Consider the following 23,533-nt stretch of genomic DNA (forward strand, 5'->3'; position numbering starts at 1 on the left):
AAAGAGCTGATGCTGAAGCTCAAGTCCAAAGGCAGTCTGGTGGCAGGATCCTTCCTTCCTCAAGGCAGGTCAATCTTTTTTCTATTTAGGCCTTCAACTGATTGGATGAGGCTCACCCACATTCTACAGGGTAATCTGCTTTACTCAGAGTCTACTGATTTAAATGTTAATCTCATCTAAAAAATGTCTAGAATAATGTTTGACCAAATATCTGGGTACCATGGCCTGGCCAAGTTGACACATAAAATTAATGATCACAAGAATTCAGCTTTACAATTGCTGAGTTAAAAACCTTTTCTAAGTGAAATTTTTGTTAGATATTGCTAAACTGCTCTCTGGAAAGACTACTGTTTCCCCACCTCCCCCTCAGAATATGAGAGTGCTTGTTTTATCACACCCTAACGAACAATAGGTCTCATCTTTGCTAATCTGGAAAGTGGAAAATGATGTATTGTAGAATGAACATTTTTTCATACTTGTTGGCTATTTGTATTTCTTCTCTTGTGAATTTCCTGTTTATTTTATTTATTTAGTTTTGCTTGGGGTGTGTTTACCCATTTCTTATTTATTTACTTTGTATTAACTCTCTTACTAACAAGAAATATTAACTCTTTGTCCTATGTATTGCAGTTATTTTTCCCAGTTTATTTTTTTTACCTTTTAACTTGATTGATTGACCAGTTAGTAGTTTTGGCTTATGAATTCTTTCCTTTCTTTTATAGCCAATCTATTCTTTATAGTTTTCCTACTTAAAGATTATGTAAGTAAGGACTATTTTCCTATACAATAAACAGTGTTTACAAAGATGTCCTCGAATCTTCCAAAAATAAATTAAATTGTGCTTATGTACTTTATTCAAGAAGTCAAGACACTTATTATTTCTGGATGGTGGGTCTATAGGTGTTTGTAGTTTTTAGTACTTTACAATTTACTTTACAATTAAAAAGAGCAGTAGTAAGAGAACTGATTAATAAGTATTAAAAAGATTTCCATCTAAAATAGTTAAAATAGGTTACAAAAGTTTGGGTGTTTAAAGGCATAAGTCTTGATTCTCTGGGGAATTTGGCCTTTAGAACCTGGTGGTCCAAGAGAGCCTGGGATTTTGTAGTAGGTTATCGTAGCAGGTTAGTGTGAGAGACCAAGGGCCTGAGTTTATCCTGGGTCTGTGCTCATCCTTGCATGAGCACGCATAAGCCACAGACGCGGTCCTCAGTGGACAGCCCTGGCCTGCCTCTCAGGAGACCATGTGGCTTCTCAGAAATGATGACAGACGACTCTGAGTATCTAAATAAAAGGGACATATGTTATCTCCAGTGTGCCCGTGCAGCATTGTGTTTGAGAGTTTCTGTCTTTTTTCCCTTCTTAGGTAGCAGATGGGGCCAATGCAATTGTGCTGGGGACATTGGGAGACATTTCCTCTCCTCTTGCAATTATTGGTGGAAATTGTGCTCTGCAGGGTTTCGATCATGAAGGAAATGATCTCTTTTGGACGGTATGAAGAACGAAATACTCTCTTTAGTACTCTTAAACATTTTTACTTTTAATATTCTTTATGTCTTGTTTGTTTTTTACCACTAACTGTAATGAATAATAGAAACAAAATAGAACAATGTTTATAATTCTGTACATTTTAAAAAAGGATATGAGGGCTTCCCTGGTGGCGCAGTGGTTGAGAGTCCGCCTGCCGATGCAGGGGACATGGGTTCGTGCCCCGGTCCGGGAAGATCCCCTATGCCGTGGAGTAGCTGGGCCCGTGAGCCATGGCCGCTGAGCCTGCGCGTCCGGAGCCTGTGCTCCGCAGCGGGAGAGGCCACAACAGTGAGAGACCCGCATACCACAAAAAAAAAAAAAAAAAAGGACATGAGTAATTAGAGTTTTAAATTAGTGGTTTGTATCATCCTCTCTTTCATGTAGCTCCTGTGTTTGGGATTAAGTGAAAAAAGATGGTATAGTAATGATTTTGGTTCTATTTTCAGGTTACTGGAGATAATGTTCATTCCTTGGCCTTGTGTGACTTTGATGGTGATGGGAAGAAAGAGGTATGTGCGGGAGGAGATACTTCACTTGTGTATACTTCTCAGCTGAGTACAGACATTTTCCCATGACGGTGACATTAGTGTTGAGAGAGCTGTTAGCTTCTCACAGGGGATTTTGGTGCTCTGTTGCCTAAATGATGAGCTAACTGGCCTCATTCATCTTTCTCCTCTCTTTTCAACAATAATTTACTTGTGTTTGTCTAATACAGAGATCAAGACCACGATGTTTCAAAGACACCTGACAGGGAGAGAAGGCAGAACATTTGATGGGATCGCAGTCACATTCACAGTCTTATAACTTGATTCCAATGCTTTTAAATTGTACCTAGTTCTCAGTTTTAGCCAACTTTTTCAGGAATCTGAAAGTTTTAGAGATTGGCTCTTAGCCTTTTTAAACTATTCTAATGGTTTCTCTAGAAATTAACTTCTTGAGCAGCCCGTGAAGTACTGTGTTGGGCATTGACTTACCCTCCACTTGTCCACGGATACTGGGCTCTGGCTTTTAAACAAGGCTTCCACCTGCAGGCAGACAGACACCAAACCAAGCACATTTTCAGGTGCCTGGTGAAAGAACTTGTTCTGGGTAGGAGGTGCAGCCCACATGGGAGGATCTATAGTAACCACTTTTTCTTCACTGACTGAATCTTAACCTTCTCAATGGAAGGAGCCTTTCTGAGCATCACATTGCTGGGAAGTTGGAACTCCTGGGTGGCTGTAGGAACATACGAAGTATCATGCGATTTTTTTGTTTTAGTTTTGGAAATTTTGCTGTGTTCACTCGCTGAGCTAAATATGTATGATTTTTTTCCTTTTAGCTTCTTGTTGGATCTGAGGATTTTGATATCCGAGTTTTTAAAGAAGATGAGATTGTGGCAGAAATGACAGAAACAGAGGTAAGAAGTGTAAGAAGGTATCAGAATTATGATAACCTTGACAGATTAGCATAGTCAAATGTAACATTAAAGGAGAGTGCTGGGACATCTTCTCACAGCCCAGACAGTTTTAGGGTAAAAACTCTGGGGATTAAACAGAGTTGTGCAATACAGAGAAAGAAGCATTTTAAATATCATTTATCAAGATATATCTTGAAAAGACTGATTAAATAGAGAAAAATTATTGAGCACATAAAGGTATTTCTTTTAATGAGCTAATACATGCTACTGATAATAATAGCAACCATTTATTGTGCACCTGAAATATGCCAGGCACTGAACTTACTCATCCTACAACAACCCTGTTATGAAGGTATTATTAGTTCTCATTTTACAGATGAGGGAACATGTTAAGTTTCCCTGTTAAGTTTCTCTCACAAGCTCATGGCTGTTAAGTGGCATATGGTCAGGATTTGAAGCTTTGTGCCTCCTCCTCCTCATGTGTCTTAAATGGGGTTGAATATTGAATAAAGTGTGTAAATGAGATTTTTATACTTTTTCTCTTAATTCAAATTAAGTACTTCTTAGGCACATTTCTATAGGTAAACTTAGAAATCAGATGTTAGAGAACTTGACTAGTTTCTTTGTGATTAGAATTACTCATGTAATTGAACCTGAGATGTTTCTTAAAGAGTTTTTTTTTTTTTTAAAACAGTGAAGATTACTCTCATCCTTTGTAGTTTTGGTATTCTTAGGATATTTATTTGCTGCTGGTTTTCTAGGATTGGGCAAGATGGAAACAGAAAAAAGAATTAGGATATTCTGAATTAAGGAAGGAGAAAGGGATAAAGGAGCAATGGCTGTGACCATTGTAAATGGACAGAAAAAAAAAAACAGAAGGAAGTCTTGGAGATCAAAATGATGGGACTGTGCAAAATTGAATCAGGTGGTGCTTGGGAATCTGTATCAGAAAAGCTTGAGGGCACCAAGTTCTGAGGGCACCTCAGAACTCACCTTGGTTACTCATCCTCGCTTCTCGCCACTTACAAAGCTGTCTAGGGACGTCAGGCTTCTATTTCCCTGACTACAGAAGGGAGACCACAAAGCAAAACCTGCATATTGATATATAAAAGTGTTATCAATCAGTTTTAACTGGTTTACCTTTATTATAGATTTTTACTTCGACTTACTATACTTTTTATGCAGTCTTAGTTATCATGGTTGTAAACTAGTTGCTTTGGGTGGAGGAAAATGAAGGGGAGAAGTGAGTGCCAAAAGCAACAGTCTGAAGATGTGTGTCCATATGGGGGCGGTTTTGTTTATGTGTATGTGTTTAATGTGTGCTTTTCTAGAGAGAAGATCCTTAGCTTTCATTAGATTCTTGAAGGGGGTTGCCACCACCCTGTTAAAAAAACAACTTGAGAATCACTGGCCTGTAGGTGCTGTGTCCTGCATTACCATTTCCCTTTCATTCAAATTTGTAGTAAATTGGGACTTCCCTGGTGGCGCAGTGGATAAGAATCCGCCTGCCAATGCAGGGGACACGGGTTCGAGCCCTGGTCCGGGAAGATCCTACATGCCGCGGAGCAACTAAGCCCGTGCGCCACAACTGCTGAGCCTGCGCTCTAGAGCCACAAGCCACAACTACTGAGCCCACGTGCCAAAACTACTGAAGCCCGTGTGCCTAGAGTCCGTGCTCCGCAACAAGAGAAGCCACCGCAACGAGAAGCCTGTGCACCGCAACGAAGAGTAGCCCCCGCTCGCCGCAACTAGAGAAACCTGCGAGCAGCAATGAGTACCCAACGCGGGCAAAAATAAATGAATAAATTAAAAAAAATTTTTTTGTTTAAAAAAATTTTTGTAGTAAATCTTTTCTCTTTTAGGGAATCATTGAGGTGTTGTTGGATATCTGTTTATTGTCAATACTAGATGTGAGGGGAGTGCATTCTTTGAAACACCTCTTTCCTAAATCCTGGAAAAGGACAGAAGAATATGAAATAGAGCAAGGGATTTGAGGTGCCTCTTGATCCTCTAGTCCGCAAAAGAAGAAACTAGTGAGCTAATGAAGGACTAAGGGACCGAGGGAAACTGGGGCTAAATTTACGAAAATGTGGACTTCATAAGATTGTGCATTTCAGGGCTGTTTTCCTGTCCTCTTGGTTTGATTTTGCTCCTAGTTCAAATGTCTTTTCACACATCAGCAAAATTATAATTTATTTGGCAGTTAAACAGCACTGCCAAAAGAATGCCTTGAGCTAAATAATTCTGGAGTCCTACCCAGCACTTTGTATTCAGTTAAGTGAAGTGGGTGGTTTTGTAGAAAAGCTGTAGGTGTAGAAGAAATTACATAACTATTCTCTGCTTTACACAATTTATTTCTTTATATCTCTTGTATTAGTGTCAGAATTAGGAAGTAGATCTGCAGGATCATAGATGTCATTAAACTTTGGTTTTAACTTTTAAGGATAATTTTTTTCAGTATCTAAAATTTTATCCTCTTAAGTATGTTAAATCCTCTAATAATTCTATAAATATTTCAGTATAACATATACATTATATATATTGTTAGATACGTACCGAAATCCACGTGCTGGGTTTTTGCTTTTCAAAGGATTATGTTTTCTTCTAAAAAATGTCTTTCATCTCTAGCAAACAATAAATTATGTCATAGAAAAGTATACACTTAAAAGATGTTTAATTGTGGATTTTACAAGTCCTTTTAAAATTTAGACTGTAGGGTATCATAAGTTAAGGAAACTGGAATAATTAAAACATTTTGAGTTAGTGTGTATAACGTCTATTGTACATATTCCAGATCTTGTGTACGTGGCTTATTCCCTCCTTAATTCCTTAATTTTATTATTTAAAAAATACTAATTTGTTGAAACTTGCTACATATGCTCAGTCTAAAACAGTAAATTTTGTGAGTTTATTTAATTCTGATTATCCAACTCTGAAATAGATGACACGGCTCATAGAGAAGGGGAATGCATTCCCCTCTAATGGTTTGGAAGTGCATTTAAATCTAATTTTAACATACTTATAGCAAGGCATACAGTTTTTGTTTTTGTTTTTGTTTTCGGTATGCGGGGCCTCTCACTGTTGTGGCCTCTCCCGTTGCGGAGCACAGGCTCGGGACACACAGGCTCAGCGGCCATGGCTCACGGGCCCAGCCGCTCCGCGGCATGTGGGATCTTCCCGGACCGGGGCACGAACCCGTGTCCCCAGCATCGGCAGGCGGACTCTCAACCACTGCGCCACCAGGGAAGCCCCCAAGGCATGCAGTTTTATAAAGCCACACTTTGCACTAAATTGAGCCTTAATGAACTGTGTGTTTATCATTATTTTTTGCAGATAATCACCTCTCTTTGTCCCATGTATGGCAGTCGATTTGGTTATGCCCTTTCCAATGGCACAGTTGGAGTTTATGACAAAACAGCCCGATACTGGAGAATTAAAGTTAGTATGATTAAGCCTCTGAGATTCAGGGATTTTATACTTATTGAGAGACTTATGTACTAATTGTTGAAATTCCTTTTCAGTCCAAAAACCATGCCATGAGCATTCATGCTTTTGACCTTAATTCTGATGGAGTGTGTGAACTGATAACCGGTTGGTCCAATGGGAAGGTAAGTTTAAACAGAGTTCAAGTATGATTTAAAGTAATAATTGTCTGAGATACATTGGCTGTATGACTCAGCAGTAACACGAGAATATAAACTTGAGTTCCTTGGCTGTGCTTTCAAATGTAACTTTATAATCTTCCCATGTATTTTTATTCTTGCTCTAGTTATCAACACTGCAGAGTGAGTGAGTGTCCTTTCCGTCTCATAAGCGCTATTTGGGGGAAAATCTCTAGGAAGGTTCTTTCTAAATCTCTTCCTTGAAGGAATAAGAATCAATTTAATCAGGTTGATCCTAAGCATAAGCACGTTAAAAAAAAAAAAAAAGGATTTTTAATAAGCTAATAGTGAACTGTGTATAGCTCTTTTCTAGTAAATCTTCAAGTCTGACTAAAAACAGAATTAATGGGAAGAATTATGTTAGCATATTGTTTTCTGAGCTAGAACTTCAAAATAGAATTTTTTTGCTTCTCTCCTTTTTTAACTTCAAATCAGAATTTTCTACAGTCTTTTGGCAAGTCAGGATTATCTTGTTAGCAACTGCTTCAGTAGCTGTCAGATCTCCATGGATACCATTTGCCCTAGCTCTTTCATCTGTCAGTGCCCATTGCCTGGAGGAGATCAGCTAATTCTATCTTCTTTGATTTTTCTTTACTTTTGGCCAGTGCCTTGTAACCTTCCTTTGGTGTTGTGTGAAAAACAGATTCTAAAAAACTGTTACGTTGGTTGCTACTTCTCCACTTGGTTTTGTCTTTGGTAGTGGATGTTAAAAATGATAAAAGAAAACCATGTAGTTGCTTATTAAGAAACTGGAAAATCCATAAAGGGGACCCTGTTCTGGAGGCATATAAATTATTATGGTTGATTCGAGAATTAGAAACTACTTGACTTGAGAAGTTATCAAAAGTAACCTTCAGATCTGACTCTGGACCTAGATGTTTTTCTTGTTAAATGCTTTCAAAATTTTAAGAAATTTCTATTATATAATCTGTTGTAGGGCATAAAAAAGATAAGAAAACTATACACTTCACTATATAAGTAGAAAAGTTGATATCTGCACTTAACAGAAATAGCATTGAAAGGAAAATATACAGATCCAACAGGTGAATATAGGTACAAAATTACTAAATTAACTGCGACTAGTCAACTGACTTTTTCTTTAGTAGGTCATTTGTTGAGTTGGAGGCTCATCTTCTCTTCCAAGGCAAAACCTTCATGTTGGATAAAGCAAAAGAATAGAAAATCCACAGAAATATAAATTCGTAGTCCTGTTTCTTAGTTAGCAAATGAACCCTCTTGTTTGCTAAATATTGTGGAAATGCAATGCTGAAGGCCATGGAGTAGTGAGAAAGAAGCAAGTTCAGTTCAATCTGAGTTCGAGCGTTCTGTTACCGTGCGAAGAGCTTTGGTTAATACGGGCCATTCATTACCTTACAGGCTTTAGCATCCATAATTTTCAGCCTTAACTGATGTTGTTATTAAGAGCATGGTATTCTTCAGACATGGGGTAGGAACTAGTAGTAAGCTATGACCTAAAATTAGTGTTTTTCATTGCAAAGTTTTGCCCAGAAGGATGTTTATGAAAAGACAGAAATAGTGGTCACTGAGATGCTTGCCCTATTAGATTTTCTGTAGCTAGGCTTTTATTAATATAATGCATATGTTCTTGCTTAGAACAAAGTCATCATTTTAAGTGGTTATCCTTCATTGTCGTTCTGAGATGCTTTTGTTTCTGATGGGTTGGTTATTTGCCTCCCTTGGGAAGAGGAGACTCAGAGGATAGTAGGGCTCTCTGAGGTGTCTCAGTAGTGTATGTGGGAGAGGGACTCTTTTTTTAAAAAATATTTATTTATTTATTTGGCTGCACCAGATCTTAGTTGCAGCATGCGGGCTCTTAGTTGCGGCATGTGGGATCTTAGTTCCCTGACCAGGGATCGAACCCGGGCCCCCTGCATTGAGACCACCAGACAAGTCCCGGAAGAGGGACTCTTAAACAGGGCTATTACAAAAGGTTATATGGTGGAAGATTGGGCTAGGTTGGCATTTTTCAAACTTTAGCTATAACTATATTGTATACATTTACATATAGTAAAGATAAAATTTGTATATAGAGCTAACATGTCTTGTATGCCTCTATGTGCCAGGCCCTGTTCTGAGTGCTTCCCACGTGTTAATTCCTTTAGGCCTCATTACACCTCTGAGGTGTGGATACAGTTATTTTCCTCATGTTCTTATTATTGATCTCCAGATCAATCAGTTATTGACCTCCAGATGAGGAGGCCAAGCACAGAATGGTTAAGAGACTTGTCCAAGATCCCACAGGCAAAAAAAGCCCCCAGTGGCAAAGCTGGAATTCAGACCCACGCAGTTTGGACTTTTGCACTGTCCTGTATATTCTGAATGTACTGCCTCTCAGGCAACCCACTTCTTCAAAGGAAGTACTACGTGCAGGCCAGTATGTAAAACAGCTTTTACTTAATAAGAAAAAGAAAACAGCTGATTGCGGCCCCTTGGCCCTGATGGTCGTAGGTACGTCCTGAGAAGCCACAGGGCCCCATGGAATACTCTGGAAAACTTCTAGACCATAGCTGACTTTAAAGCTGATTCAACTTTAAAATTTTGTGTTATTTTAAAAAAACTGTAGCATAAGCTATTTTTCAAGTTCTTGTTTTATTTTTAGGTCGATGCTCGAAGTGACCGAACTGGGGAGGTCATCTTTAAGGACAACTTTTCTTCTGCAGTTGCTGGTGTGGTGGAGGGAGATTACCGGATGGATGGCCACATACAGTTAATCTGCTGCTCGGTGGATGGGGAAAGTAAATCGGGACAGGAAAAATCCTTGAAAAGTCAGATTTTGATTTGGGTCCGAATACCGGGAAATTCCACTATAAAGTGTTTGTGTTGATATCCTTTCATCCTAATAAGTTCACCTAAGTTGGGGAAATGAAAACTTAGCTTTTAAGAACAGGTAATTGATGACTTAAAAGTAGACCTGGCTGTACCTGGGCTTATCCCTCAGTCTGGTGAGTGTTGTTTCCTCTTGTCAGTCAGGGGCTACCTGCCAGACACGGCGGAGATGAGAGGGAACCTCATGGACACCAGCGTAGAGCAGGACCTGATCCGAGAGCTGAGTCAGAAAAAGCAGAACCTGTTGCTGGAGCTCCGTAACTATGAGGACAATGCCAAGGTAGGTCCTAATGTGGAGGGCCCATGGGAGTCTGAGAAGTTGAGAATGACCAGGAGGATTGGCAGCTGTGAAAGAAGAGTTTCAGCGTCTGCCACGGTGTGGGCTCCCCCTCCCCGCTGGTGGAAGCCCAGATGGTTTGCCTTTTTGCTAGTGTCAGAATGAAGAGGGTGTGTATCCTTTAACCTAGAAATTCCACTGCTGGGCAGCTAAACTATGGAAATATTTGCATGAGTGTTCAGAGACATTTACTGCAGCACTATTTGTAGCAGGGAACAGTTGGAAGCAACTTAACTTTTGATCAGTAGTAGGGACTGTGGGCTGGGGAATATTAAGCAGCCCAAAAGAATGAAGTATATATATGGGGACTGATATGGAAGGGTATCTGTGGTATTACTGAATGAAAGGAAGCGAGAACAATATGTATAGAGTAACTTATCTTTTTCAACAACAAATAACATAAAAATTGACAACTGCAGAAGCTCTGTGTGTGCGTGCGTGTGTGTGCACGCGTGCGTGTGTGCACGCGTGCGCGCGCATGTGTGTATATGTACATGTATGTACCAAACTGGCTGGAGGATGAGCTGGGGAGTAGGATTTTAATTCGTCCCATGATGCATAACTGTATTTGTATTTGCTATACTAAGTGAATTTCTTTAGTTACTAAAAGAAATGCAGACAAATGTAAAAGACATGCTGGGGGACACTGGACCCTAACCACAGGAAGGGATGAGAGTATTTTCCTTCAGAGAAAAAGCCAGGTTAGGGTGAGAGCACTAATGAGGTGAGTCCTCTGAAGTCTAAAGAATCAGGTGAATAAGATGATGGGGGATCTGTCTTCTGAAGCTAAATAGCCATGTTATTTAAAATTAACATGAGTTCACTGTTCCGGTGACTGAGCTGGAAGTGGGTGGGGCGTTTTGCAGGCCGAACTGAGCAGTCCACTGAATGAGGCTGATGGGCATCGGGGCATCATCCCGGCCAACACCAAGCTCCACACTGCCCTCTCCGTCAATCTGGGGAGCGAGGCGCAGGCTGCCCATGCAGAGTTGTGCATTTCCACTTCTAATGGTAAGTCGTTACTTGGAGCTGGTGTGTTGGCACCTGTGCCATCTTGGAGTGGTTCTTGGACTGCTGTCTTCTCTCTTCCCTGCAGACACCATCATCCGAGCAGTATTGATTTTTGCAGAGGGAATTTTTCTAGGCGAAAGCCACGTGGTGCATCCCAGCATTCACAACCTTTCCAGCTCCATCCGCATCCCAATTACACCTCCCAAAGATGTCCCTGTGGATCTGCACTTGAAAACCTTCGTGGGCTACAGGAGCAGGTGACCCTTTGCAAGTCACAGTTCATTTCCAGAGAGCAGTTCGAGAGCAAAATGTGTAGATTTCCCATTATGTCATGGATTCTGTGGGGCCGGAGAAGCCGTTTAATGGTTCTTCCCACCCAGGCAGGGTTTCCTGTGACCTCTTATTTCTCTAATTTGAAATCTTTCAAAAAAAAAATAACGAGTATATAAGTTTAAGATGGTTATTTCTGGTTTTAGTCAGGTGATCTCATATTCACAAAAGTTCCAAAAATACATTTAAAGGATGAGTTAGTTTTGGCCACTAAGACTACAAGGTTAGGTTGCACCTTTACATGAGAGTCATATGTAACCTCAGCTAGTGAAAGAAAACCACTAGATTTTTGGAAGATAAAAACCTTGTCACGTTCCTTTTAGAGTGTTTTAAACCCTTGGTGCAGGCGTGTATTGTGTTGGCCAAAAAGTTCGTTCGGGGTTTTCCGTAACATCTTATGAATGAACTTTTTGGCCACAGACTCACGATGTCACTAAACCCCAAACACCATTACATATGGGACTTTAACCCTCAAGTCTTTTTTGGGCAGGGGGAGTTTCTTTATTGAAACCCTTAAATGTCAGCTTGATGACCTGGTAGTGACGTTACATTTATTTTCTGGGCCTTGCCCTTTGAAATAAATTCTACATAAACAGTTCTCTTGTGTTCCATTGGTTGGCCACAGCACCCAGTTTCATGTGTTTGAGTTGACAAGACAACTCCCCCGTTTCTCCATGTATGCGCTGACCAGCCCGGACTCTGCCAGTGAGCCGCTCAGTTATGTCAACTTTATCATCGCAGAACGGGCACAGAGGGTGAGTATCTGGCTTTTCTCTTTCAACACTTTTGCACTTTAGAATCCTTTGGATGTTCTTTTGTAGAAAGGGGGAAATTACATGAATGTGTTATTTGGTAGCAGTAAATATGACATGAAAGGGTTATGTAGCCTGGAGTTGGATTGTTTATAACCTGTACCAAAAATGTTGCTAAAATATCTTCTCCCATTTTGAAAAATTATTCAAAAATATTTATTTTTGATAATCAATTCAGAAATATTTATTTCGAATAATTTATTAGTAATAATTAATAATTATTAATAATTTATTACCTAAGCAATCCTTAGTCACAGGTGAATTCTCCCCAGTTTTCAATTCCTCTCTTTCTTATAGTCTTAGTGTGGTTGGATCTAGTGTTCCAAGAGGAGCGTGCATCAGAATGGAAAGAGAGTGGGGACTTGGAAACGGGAACGTTTTTGGGGTTCAAGTGCTACCTTAACTAGTAAATTCTTAGCGATCTTATGGAATTCCCCTCAACAGTCTGAGCCCAAGTTTTCTTATCTGTAGGTGAGGATAGTCTTACCTCACAAGGGAGCCTCTGAGGATTACATAATTGGTAATAATAGCATTTTGTAAAGTTTAAAGGGCTAATACCTGTGGATTTTAACATTGGCTGGACTTTGGAATTCTCAGTGAGGCTTTTAGTCATATAGATTCTCAGGCCCCTTCCTGGCCTGTGAAACAGGAAACTCTACAGGTGGCCCCTTCCAAAAGGCCTCACAGGTGGATCTTATGTGGAACCTGTGTTGCAAACCACTGTAAAGTATTATTATTTATATTAAAATTAATTATTTACTTATAGTGTGGATGTATCTCTGTGTTTGTGCTGTATGTGTGCAAACTTCATTTAAATTTTTTAAAGAGTGGAATGGAATGATTTTAAGCAGGATATAGCCACAGAAGAGCTATCATGTAAACAGAATTACCCTCATACCTGAATCATTTCCACATTGCATATAAGATTATGTCTAAGTAGAACATGCTATAAAATTACGCATGCTGTGGGACCAGACATAATTATGAACGTTACTTAAGAACATGCATGGGGTGGGGAAAAGGAGTGTGAATAGTGTTTTCTTGGTGGGGGTGAAGTACAATTCTTTGTTTTTTGTTTGTTTGTTTTGTTTTGTTTTTCCAAGGAGTAAAACTAGAAAGCAGGATAACTCTTAATAATGACTGTACTTTCAAAATGGAAATTCATTTCATCCTGTTCATCTTTAAGGTTTTTATGTGGCTCAACCAGAACTTTCTGTTACCAGAGGACACTAACATTCAGAATGTTCCATTTCAAGTGTGTTTCACATCCTTACGGAATGGTGGCCAGCTGTGTATAAAAATAAAACTTAGTGGAGAGGTAATTTTTACTGTCACGGGCACAGATTTCTCACATAACATTTAACGTTCAGTGTAAAGTGAGGCAGGTGAAACCAATCTGAAGGTCATAAAACCACGTGTTTCAGCCTAGTCTGTTAGTGTTATCATCTCTGACACGGGCGTATAATCTAGAACAGTGGTTTTCTGCCTCTCTCCCCCCTTCCCTTCACCCATTCCTTGCCTTATCACGGGCGTATAATCTAGAACAGTGGTTTTCTGCCTCTCTCCCCCCTTCCCTTCACCCATTCCTTGCCTTATTTGGGACGGTTAGGAATACAGAGGAGGACAAAACATTTTCCCTGTCTGAATGACCTTGTTGTTCAGTTTATAAGGGAAGAGGATTGATTTTTTTTTTGCCTGCTGCTAGAAATAATTAATGTGGTTTGTAATTTCCTTGAGGGCTAGACCTTATCTTTATTTATCACCACATATACATTTATGTTCAATAAATGTGCTAGATATGGGGAATTTCAGGTAGTTCCAGCCAAGTTTGTCTTTAATGTCCAAGGATGCTAACTTGTCTTTTTTTCTCTGGATAGATCACTATAAATACTGATGACATTGATTTGGCTGGTGATATCATCCAGTCGATGGCATCATTTTTTGCTATTGAGGACCTTCAGGTAGAAGCCGATTTCCCTGTCTATTTCGAGGAATTACGAAAGGTGCTAGTTAAGGTGAGGGCACCTGGTGGGTGCATTTGAGAGAACACTGTGGTCTAATAATGTTTGAAATATTTCTTTTAAATTAGTGTTACTACAAATGTACATATGTTACATGATAGTCATGTTTTAAAGAACTTTTGAAAATTCTTAAAATAAAAATTTAGCTAGTATTGGAGAGTTCATGAGTTAAAAAGATACCTTTTATAAAAGTGAGTGGTTAGCTCTTGCACGCTGCTTTCTGTTTGGTTTGGAGGGACACTTTAAAAACAATAAATGAACATTTTCCTTTGCTAGCCTTTCATCTTATCTGTTGTATCTACTTTGCTTTTTGGTTTAGTGCTTTCCAAGAACCCAAAATCAAAAAAGAAAAGGATTGTGATTTGTCCCCACTTATAACAACATCCCTACCCCAGATCTCTAAAATGTTAATATTTGTGTTGCTTGGGCTCACGCTGCTAAGACGTGGGTAAGATTCACATCGAATGTCATTTTGAGTGTTGGGGGCAGCACAGGAGGAGATGAAACCCGGGAGATAGTTAAGATGGGGCAAGTGAACGGCAGAAAGAAAAGGGCGGGGCTCCCCTGGTGGCGCAGTGGTTAAGAATTCGCCTTCCAGTGCAGGGGACATGGGTTCGAGCCCTGGTCCGGGAAGATCCCACATGCCGCGGAGCAACTAAGCCCGTGCGCCACAACTGCTGAGCCTGCGCTCTAGAGCCACGAGCCACAACTACTGAGCCCATGTGCCACAACTACTGAAGCCTGCCCGCTTAGAGCCCGTGCTCCACAGCAAGAGAAGCCACCACAATGAGAAGCCCATGCACCGCAGCGAGGAGTGGCCTCCGCTCGCCGCAACTAGAGAAAGCCTGCGTGCAGCAATGAAGACCCAACACAGCCAAAAATAAAATTAATTAATTAATTAAATAAAAAAGAAATAAAAGGGCTTTGGTATATAATACATAGCGTCTTTTCAATTTATCTAGCTTTCAAGACGCTTGTGAGGCTTTTTTTTTTTTGGCCATACGTGGGCCTCTCACTGTTGTGGCCTCTCCCATTGCGGAGCACAGCCTCCGGACACGCAAGCTCAGCGGCCATGGCTCACGGGCCCGGCCGCTCCACGGCATGTGGGATCTTCCCAGACCGGGGCACGAACCCGTGTCCCCTGCATCGGCAGGTGAACTCTCAACCACTGCACCACCAGGGAAGCCCTGTGAGGTTTTTTGGTTTTTTTTTTTTTTGGCCACCATGCGGCATGCGGGATCTTAGTTCCCTGATCAGGGCTCAAACCTATGGCTCCTGCAGTGGAAGCTCAGAGTCTTAGTCACTGGACTGCCAGGGAAGTCCCTGTGAGGTCTTTCTAATTCCTGGCTGTTCATGGTCTCCAGGTGGATGAATATCACTCAGTGCATCAGAAGCTCAGTGCTGACATGGCTGATAATTCTAATCTGATCCGAAGTTTGCTGGTTCGAGCTGAGGATGCTCGTCTGATGAGGGACATGTGAGTATTTACCATGGCTAGGACAGGTACATGGTTGAAAGCATCAGCGATATGGAGTAACATCTCTCAGATGCTACTAGTAGGAGTGTAAATAGGTACAGAGACTTTGGAAGGTAACTTGGCATCATCAGTAAAGTTGAACTTGTGCACACCCTATGACCCAGCAATTCTCCTGGTTTATAACCTCGAGAAACTTGTGCATATAAACCAGGATATTAGTTCAAGAATGTTCATAAAGGCGTCGTTCATACGAACCCCAAAGTGGAAACAATCCATACTAATATAACTGATAAATTATATATCTGTACAGTGGAATACTACATGCAATGAGAATGCACATATCTGGATGACATGTAACAACATGGACAAATCTTACAAACATAATGGAGATTGAAACAAGTAAGACTCAAAAGAATATGTACAAAATGCTTTCATTTATTTAGTTTGGAAACAGACATAACTAAGCTATATCATTTGGGAAGCATACATAGATGATAAAAATATAAAGAAATACAGGGAAGAGATTATCATTTAAGATAGTATATTCTCCTTGGGGAGGAGGGGACTCTATTCAGAGAGAACACATTGGGAAGCTTCTTGAATGTTGGCAATGTCCTATTTCTTGACCTAGTTAACAAGCATTTGTTTTGTGAGTTTTTCTGAATGTATTAAAATATATTTATTTATATATTTTTAAATTTTTTTAAACTTTGGCTGCATCAGGTCTTAGTTGCGGCACGCAGGATCTTCGTTGAAGCATGCGGGATCTTTCATTGTGGCGCTCGGGCTTCTCTCTAGTTGTGGTGCGCGGGCTCCAGAGCACGTGGGCTCTGTAGTTTGCAGCATGCGGACTCTCTAGTTGAGACGCACGGGTTCAGTAGTTGTGGTGTGCGGGCTTAGTTGCCCTGTGGCATGTGGCATCTTAGTTACCTGACCAGGGATCAAACCCATGTCCCCTACATTGGAAGGCAGATTCTTTACCACTGGATCACTGGGGAAGTCCCTGAATATGTATTATATTTTAGAATAAAAAGTTAAAAACAGGGGCTTCCCTGGTGGCGCAGTGGTTGAGAGTCCGCCTGCCGATGCAGGGGACACGGGTTCGTGCCCCGGTCCGGGAGGATCCCACATGCCACGGAGCGGCTGGGACCGTGAGCCATGGCCGCTGAGCCTGCGCGTCCGGAGCCTGTGTTCCACAATGGGAGAGGCCACAACAGTGAGAGGCCTGCGTACCACAAAAAAAAAAAAAAAAAAAAAAGTTAAAAAATTTGTGCACGTCTGGCTTCTTGCTAAGATGCAAAATTTATCTCGGCAATAAAATGTACTGAGGTGGATTCAGTAAAATAGTTCACCAATGACAGGTGAAGTTTATGTGTGCATTTTAGAGGCAAGAGTTCGCCTAAGGCGCTGCTTGTTTTTTCTGAAAGGCCTGAATCATTAGCAGATAGTTAAAATGGTCTTGCTCAGAAGTAAGTGATTTCTGAAAGTTATATTGTTGAAGATTTCAAACACAAAAGTAGATTGAATTATATAATGATTTCCTCTATAGCAGCTACTTAGCTTCAGTAGTCATCAACTAAGGGCTCATCTTGTTTCATCTCCACATTCACCTTCTTCCTCTTCTAGGTACTGTATTATTTTGAAGCAAATTCCAGACATCATATAATTTTAGCCACAGATATTTCAATGAACCTTTAAAAAACAATAACCACAATACCATTATCACACTTAGAAAAATGTAAAATAATTTCTTAATATCACAAAATATCTAATCGGTGTTTAAAATTACCGCAGTTGTCTCAAATGTATGTGTGTGTTTGGTGTTTTGTTTTGTTCAAATCAAGATTCAAAGACCAAAGACCATGCATTGAATTTGGTTGATAAATCTCTTTTAATCCATACGTTTGCTTGCTCACTTTTTCTCCTCTCTCCTTCTTCTGTAGTTTCCCACCTTGGATTTTGTTGATTGTATCCTGTGGTAATGTTTAGTATTATTCTTCTGTCCCCTATATTTCTGTGAAAATGGTAGTTAGATATAGAGGATTGATCAGATTCAGGTTCAGTTTTTTAGCAAGAATGCTTCATAAGTGGTGCTGTGTACTTCTGTGAGGATGCATGTAACGTCTGGCTGTCTCTTTTTATTATGTTATCAGCTGTTGATGATCACTGCTGAAATATTTCTTCTGGGGTTTGCAAAATAGTGATATTTTAATTGTTATTTTTTCTTTGTAAATTGGCTGAAGTACTTCTATAAAGAGTAACATTCCCTCATGGATTAATTATTTGGTTCCCTGAGGTACAGTTTGTACTGGAATGACACACTCTCAGCTTTAAAATAATGAGTTGGTTCCCTAGCATCTCTAAGTTGACCAATGAGATTTTTAAAATCCTATTAACATTTTTAATGTGCTTCAGGCCATTTCAGTTATTCTTTATGGTGGCTCAGTTGTCCTGTCTTTGGCCAGTAGAAGCCTTTTCAGGTTGGCTGCAGTTATCAATACCTTTGGACAGACCTATTAGTTTCATTAGTTTGTTTTCTTGTACAAGATTTTTTAGGCTTATCTGGTATATATCCTCTTCTGAATCTGGAATCAGCTATTTCTTCAATCCTGGTCCTTTATAGTGGGAAATGGAGATCACAGTCTGAGCATTAGAGATGCTCATTGCTACTGGGTTGGATATTGATTTGAGACCTTTTCCACAGATAAAGCTAGGTAATGTATATATTTTTTTCAGTGAGCAAATATATCATGAATTCATACTATTTCCAATTCAAATTTATGAATACAGGCTCTTAATTTTGATGTTAACGGTGTATCTCTTCTCTCTCACAGTGGAAATCATGTCTCTAACCACTGTCAACATAACTATTGGCTTTATCTTATGGTACACACACAACATTTAAGGATAGTACCAACATTACTGTCAACAATATGACTGCCGAAAATGGTGTAAGACTTTTTTCTAGTTCTTTGTGTCTTTAGAGTGTGTTCTAGTAGGGAGTTTTAGTCAAATGACTATATTTTAAAGTCATTTGAAATAATTCCTCTTTTTTTGGTCATACTACAAGTGTGATATACAGTTAGATTCATTTGGTTCATTTTGCTGTCAATCTTAGGGGACTGACATTTTTTCCTTTTTGGTTTGATTTTATTACATATTTATTAAAACCTTATATGGGGGCTTCCCTGGTGGTGCCGTGATTGAGAGCCCGCCTGCCGATGCAGGGGACACGGGTTCGTGCCCCAGTCCAGGAAGATCCCACATGCTGCGGAGCAGCTGGGCCTGTAAGCCATGGCCGCTGAGCCTGCGCATCCGGAGCCTGTGCTCCGCAACGGGAGAGGCCACAATAGTGAGAGGCCCACGTACCGCAAAAAAAAACACACAAAACAAACAAAACCTTATATGGGTCCAAAGTCGGCCCTAAAAAACATGTGCAGAAAAGTCTAACTTCTCTTTCCTGTCACCTCCATCCTGTTTCCTCCCTTTCACTATAAATAACCAATCAAAAATTTAAATATACATACACACATCTCCTCACATGGTAAGTAAATCATAGCAAATTACTCTTCTCCACCTTGGTTTTTTTTTTTTTTTTTTTTTGGTACGCAGGCCTCTCACTGTTGTGGCCTCTCCCGTTGTGGTGCACAGGCTCCAGACGCGCAGGCTCAGCGGCCATGGCTCACGGGCCCAGCCGCTCCGCGACATGTGGGATCTTCCCGGACCGGGGCACGAACCCGTGTCCCCTGCATTGGCAGGCGGACTCTCAACCACTGCGCCACCAGGGAAGCCCTCCACCTTAATTTTTACACTTAAAAATATATCTTGGAGTTCATTCCACAGTAGTACACAGAGAGACTTCTCATTTGTTTTTACAGCTGCACAGTACTCTATTCTCTGGATGTTTATTCAGCTAGTTCTCCACATTTGGGTTGCTCTTCTGCTATTATATTGCAGTGAATAATTTCGTTACATAAATCTTTTCATATTTTTACTCAGGTATCTTTGGGGAAAAGTTCTAAAATGGGATTGCTGGGGAAAATGATAAAATGTGTATACAGTTTTGCAAGATTTTGCCAAATTCCCCTCCATAGCTGTCAAATCATTTTGCATTCTCCTCTGAGAGTGCCTGTTTCCCTTAGTCTTGTCAATGGAGTATGTTGGCAAACTCTTGGATACTTACCAATTCAGTGGGTGAGAAATGGTCTCGTTGTTTTAATTTTCATTTATTATGAGCAGTATTGAGCATCTTTTCATTATTTTAAGGGCTTATTTGCGTTTCTTTTGGTGTGTAAATTCTTTCTTTTTTTTTTGGCCATAGCAGGCAGCATGAGGGATCTTAGTTCCCCAACCAAGGATCAACCCGTGCCCCCTGCAGTGGAAGCTTGGAGTCCTAACCACTGGACCGCCAGGGAATTCCTTGTAAATTGTTTATTTCTTTAGCCTATTTAGATTTTTGGTTTTGCTTATGAAAGCTTTTAAAATTTTTTATGTAGTCAGATTGATCCATCTTTTCCTTGGTACTTCTACATTTTGAGTTCTAGTTACAGAAGTTTCCTTACTTCCCATTTGTAGAGAAATTCTCTTTTAGTATTTTGTATATTTACATTTAAGTCTGTTACAGTTGGAGTTTATCCTGGTGTTCAGTGTAAGTTATAAATTCAGTTTTATCTTTTTCTATGTGACTGTCACATTGTTTCAGTAATACTACTTTAAAAGCCTGTTTTCCCACTGATTTGAGATGCTGCCTTTATAATAATATAATGTATTTCCATATGCAGTGGGTCTATTTCTGGATTTTCTATATTGCTCTATCCGTCCGACTTGTCTCTTCATTTGACAGTGCGATTCTTTTCTTAAAAATGCTTTGTGTGTTTTAATGTCTGGTATGGCTAGGTGCCCCTCTCCCAACCCTTTTGCTCTTCTTTTTCATGGTTTTCCGGGCTACTCATGCTTGTTTGTTCTGTGAACTTTATCAGTTATTTTAGCTCCAGAAAAAAGTAGGTAGTTTTACTGGGATCACATTAAATTTATTAACTTAGGAAGAATTGACATTGTTACAGTGATGTTCGGTCTTACTAAGAATGTGGTATGTCTTTATATTTTGTTCAAGGCATGTTTATGTGTTTCAGGAGTTTTATGGTTTTGTAGGTATCAGACATTACTTGTCAAGTTTAGGTGTAGGTATTTTCTTTTTGCAATTGTAAATAGGCTCGCTCTTCCACATTGTATCTTCTAACTGGTTTTTTGTTTGTCTATATGAACACTTGATTTTTCTATGTTGATTTTGTAGTCTACTACTTTACTGAATTATCTTATAGTTTAGTTTTTCCAGAGATACACTGTATTATTTGTAAATTGAGATAGTTTTACCTCTTTCCAGTTCATTTTCTTCCAGTTGTTTTCTCTGAGGTATATAAGATTTTTGCTTTTTTTGCCAACTTTATCTATAGAGCTCCTTTTTTTCTCTCTCTGGCTTTTTTTTTTTTTAAGTGAAAGAGATGTTGCTGGCTTTAGGCATTTGACTGTGCTAAACTGGAGAGAGGTGACCAGCAACCTCTAAATTCCTTTTTTCTTGATTTATTTATATTTCATTTAGAGACTATCAAATATACATTGTATTTTTTAAAGCCAGGTTAGGTGATATATAATTTATAATATACATGTAGATAATTCACCCTTTTTAGGTTTACAGTTCAATAAAATTGGGGAAATTTATACTACCAGAATCAAGTACCTCTCCTAACCTCCAGGCCCTGGCAGCCACTGATCTAATTTCTCTTCCTATAGTTTTACCTTTTCCTAAATGTCATATAAATGGAATCATACAAATATATAGCCTTTTGGGTCTGGCTTCTTTCACTTACCATAATGCCTTTGAGATTCATCCATATCGTCGCAAGTTATCAGTAGTTCATTCCTTATTATTGCTGAATAGTATTCTATTGTATGGATATCCATACTTTGTGTATCCATTCACCAATTAATTGACATTTGGGTTGTTTCCAGACTTTGGTGACTGAGAATAAAGCTGCTATAAACGTTTGCATACAGGTTTTTTGCAGACATATTTTCATTTCTTTTGGGTGAAATGTGGCATAATGTGATTGCTGTGTTGTATAGTAAGTATATGTTTAACTTTACAAGAAACTGTCAGTATTAATCTGAAGCTTGGAAGATAGCCTATCACCTTACTCACTTTTCCCCACCCCTTATATCATGGGCATGAAAATTCTTGGTTCCTAAGTTCAAACAAACCATGGATCAATAACCAAGGAAGGCCACTTGTCTTCCATTTATTTGGAAGAAGCAGAGTATTTCATAGAAAATTCTCAATGTTTTCAAAGCAGACTTTAGCAGTTACCCTGTTTTAATGACAATACAGCTAAAAATCTGGTTTGTTCCTTTTTTTAATGTCTAAGAAGTTTGCAGGTCTTTTCATTTAAGCCTGCCATACTGAGGTACAGTGGTGTTAAATTTCTCTTGATGTACACAGGAGAACAATGAAGAATCGCTATATGGAACTATATGACCTTAATAAAGACTTGCTCAATGGATATAAAATTCGCTCTAACAATCACACAGAGCTGTTGGGAAGCCTCAAAGCAGTAAATCAAGCGATTCAAAGAGCAGGTCGTCTACGTGGTAAGTCTCTGTTTGTAGCACTGTATTTCGTCTGTAATTTTGGGGTGAGAACCATTGAAGATGGTGGTAGCTTCAAGAATTCGTATCAGGGCTTGTATCTATAAAGATGCCTTTCATACTGAAGTTAGCACCGTTCACTTGAGTTGCAGTCAGCCTATTGTTTGGCTTTAGTCTGCAGACTTCAGAGGGAAAGAACACTTTGAGCATCTTTTCTTAGATCTTGCTGCATCCTCTAAAGAAAAACCTAGTGACATATACTCAAGAGGAAAGCCTTAAATACTCCTATTAGAAAAAAATAAAAAAGACTGAAAATTAATGAGTTAAGTGTCCAACTTAAAATTTACAAAAAGAACAACAGAATAAACCAAAGGAAGCAGAAATATCAGCCAGAGATTTATACTTGGAATCTGCTGTTTTGGGTCAGTGCTTTGACCTCCTTTTATAGAAAAGGATCAAAGCTCATATCCACTTAGCAAAGATTATTTCTAAAACTGACTCTTGGTTTCTAGGTGTGAGATAGTTTCTAAGCTTGGTTTGTGTTTGTGATAAAGTCCCTTACAAGGGTATGTATCTTTTTTAGGGAATGGTAAGATAAATTGGTTAAATTTGTACTTACCTATAACTCTTTTCTACCCTAGTTTTATGTTGTTTTTATAGATAGCCTCTGATTCATAATTTCACTTTTAATAATCTTTTGGCTCATATGGATTTGATGTTTCTTCTCTTACAGTTGGAAAACCAAAGAACCAGGTGATCACTGCTTGTCGGGATGCGATTCGAAGCAACAACATCAACACGCTGTTCCGAATCATGCGGGTGGGGACAGCTTCTTCATAGGAGAGGAAAGAATAGGTAACTAGGTTGCTAGAAGGGGTTTCTCCTTAAACTTCTAGGCTGGTTTGCTTTGGATCACATCCCGGTGAACCCAAGGTGCTGAGAGCGAAAACCACCTTGGTGAGTTGTACAAATGAAAGACAAAGCATTGCATCTGAAAAGTGTATTCACTTTCTTTTTTTTAAAATCAGTAGTACTGTTGCAGAATACACTACGTTTGTATGGAGGGAAATGAATACTTTTGAAACATTAGGGCTTCAAAGTCCAGTTTTTCTGTACATATGTAAAGTCAGTGTGTAGATGCATCTTTTTTCTTGAAATTGTAATTAAAGTAGATTATCTACTTTTTCATTAAAATTTAAAGGTGTTGCACTATGTGTTTACTGATTTGTAAAATCACCACATCAGAATTGCATAAAACCATTTGTGTTATGTGGAGAAAAACAAAAATATGGATATTCAATTTGTGCCCCTTTTTTTAAACCTCACGTCATTTTATTGAATATATACTTATTAAGAACTTATTTACAGTAGGAATGTTCTAGACTTTGGTCCAAAGATGGGCCATATATATAATTCTCTGTATAACAAAAAAACGTTTGGAATTTTCAGAGCTGAATGTGGAGAA

General features: G+C 39.3%; 1 protein-coding gene across 5 annotated transcripts in view; it reads left to right on the forward strand.

The window, feature by feature from the left end:
- The window catches only part of BBS2 (Bardet-Biedl syndrome 2), a 31,705-nt gene extending 8,428 nt beyond the window's left edge, over positions 1-23,277 (forward strand). Inside the window, exons 3-17 of one of the 5 annotated variants that reach the window (XM_067719833.1) lie at positions 1,371-1,492; positions 1,977-2,039; positions 2,852-2,929; positions 6,263-6,367; positions 6,451-6,537; positions 9,212-9,347; positions 9,579-9,718; positions 10,642-10,786; positions 10,872-11,043; positions 11,808-11,871; positions 13,115-13,246; positions 13,806-13,943; positions 15,314-15,426; positions 21,923-22,071; positions 22,802-23,277. In XM_067719833.1, coding sequence (XP_067575934.1) covers positions 1,371-1,492; positions 1,977-2,039; positions 2,852-2,929; positions 6,263-6,367; positions 6,451-6,537; positions 9,212-9,347; positions 9,579-9,718; positions 10,642-10,786; positions 10,872-11,043; positions 11,808-11,871; positions 13,115-13,246; positions 13,806-13,943; positions 15,314-15,426; positions 21,923-22,071; positions 22,802-22,908 — 1,751 coding nt within the window. In that variant the 3' untranslated portion in view covers positions 22,909-23,277. Of the gene's footprint in view, positions 1-1,370; positions 1,493-1,976; positions 2,040-2,851; positions 2,930-6,262; positions 6,368-6,450; positions 6,538-9,211; positions 9,348-9,578; positions 9,719-10,641; positions 10,787-10,871; positions 11,044-11,741; positions 11,872-13,114; positions 13,247-13,805; positions 13,944-15,313; positions 15,427-21,922; positions 22,072-22,801 lie in introns of all 5 variants that reach the window. The other 4 variants (XM_067719832.1, XM_067719835.1, XM_067719836.1 and 1 more) reach the window with 4 other exon arrangements.
- Positions 23,278-23,533: the final 256 nt, after the last annotated feature.

Source organism: Pseudorca crassidens, chromosome 20 (assembly GCF_039906515.1).
Source record: "Pseudorca crassidens isolate mPseCra1 chromosome 20, mPseCra1.hap1, whole genome shotgun sequence".
NCBI lineage: Eukaryota > Metazoa > Chordata > Mammalia > Artiodactyla > Delphinidae > Pseudorca > Pseudorca crassidens.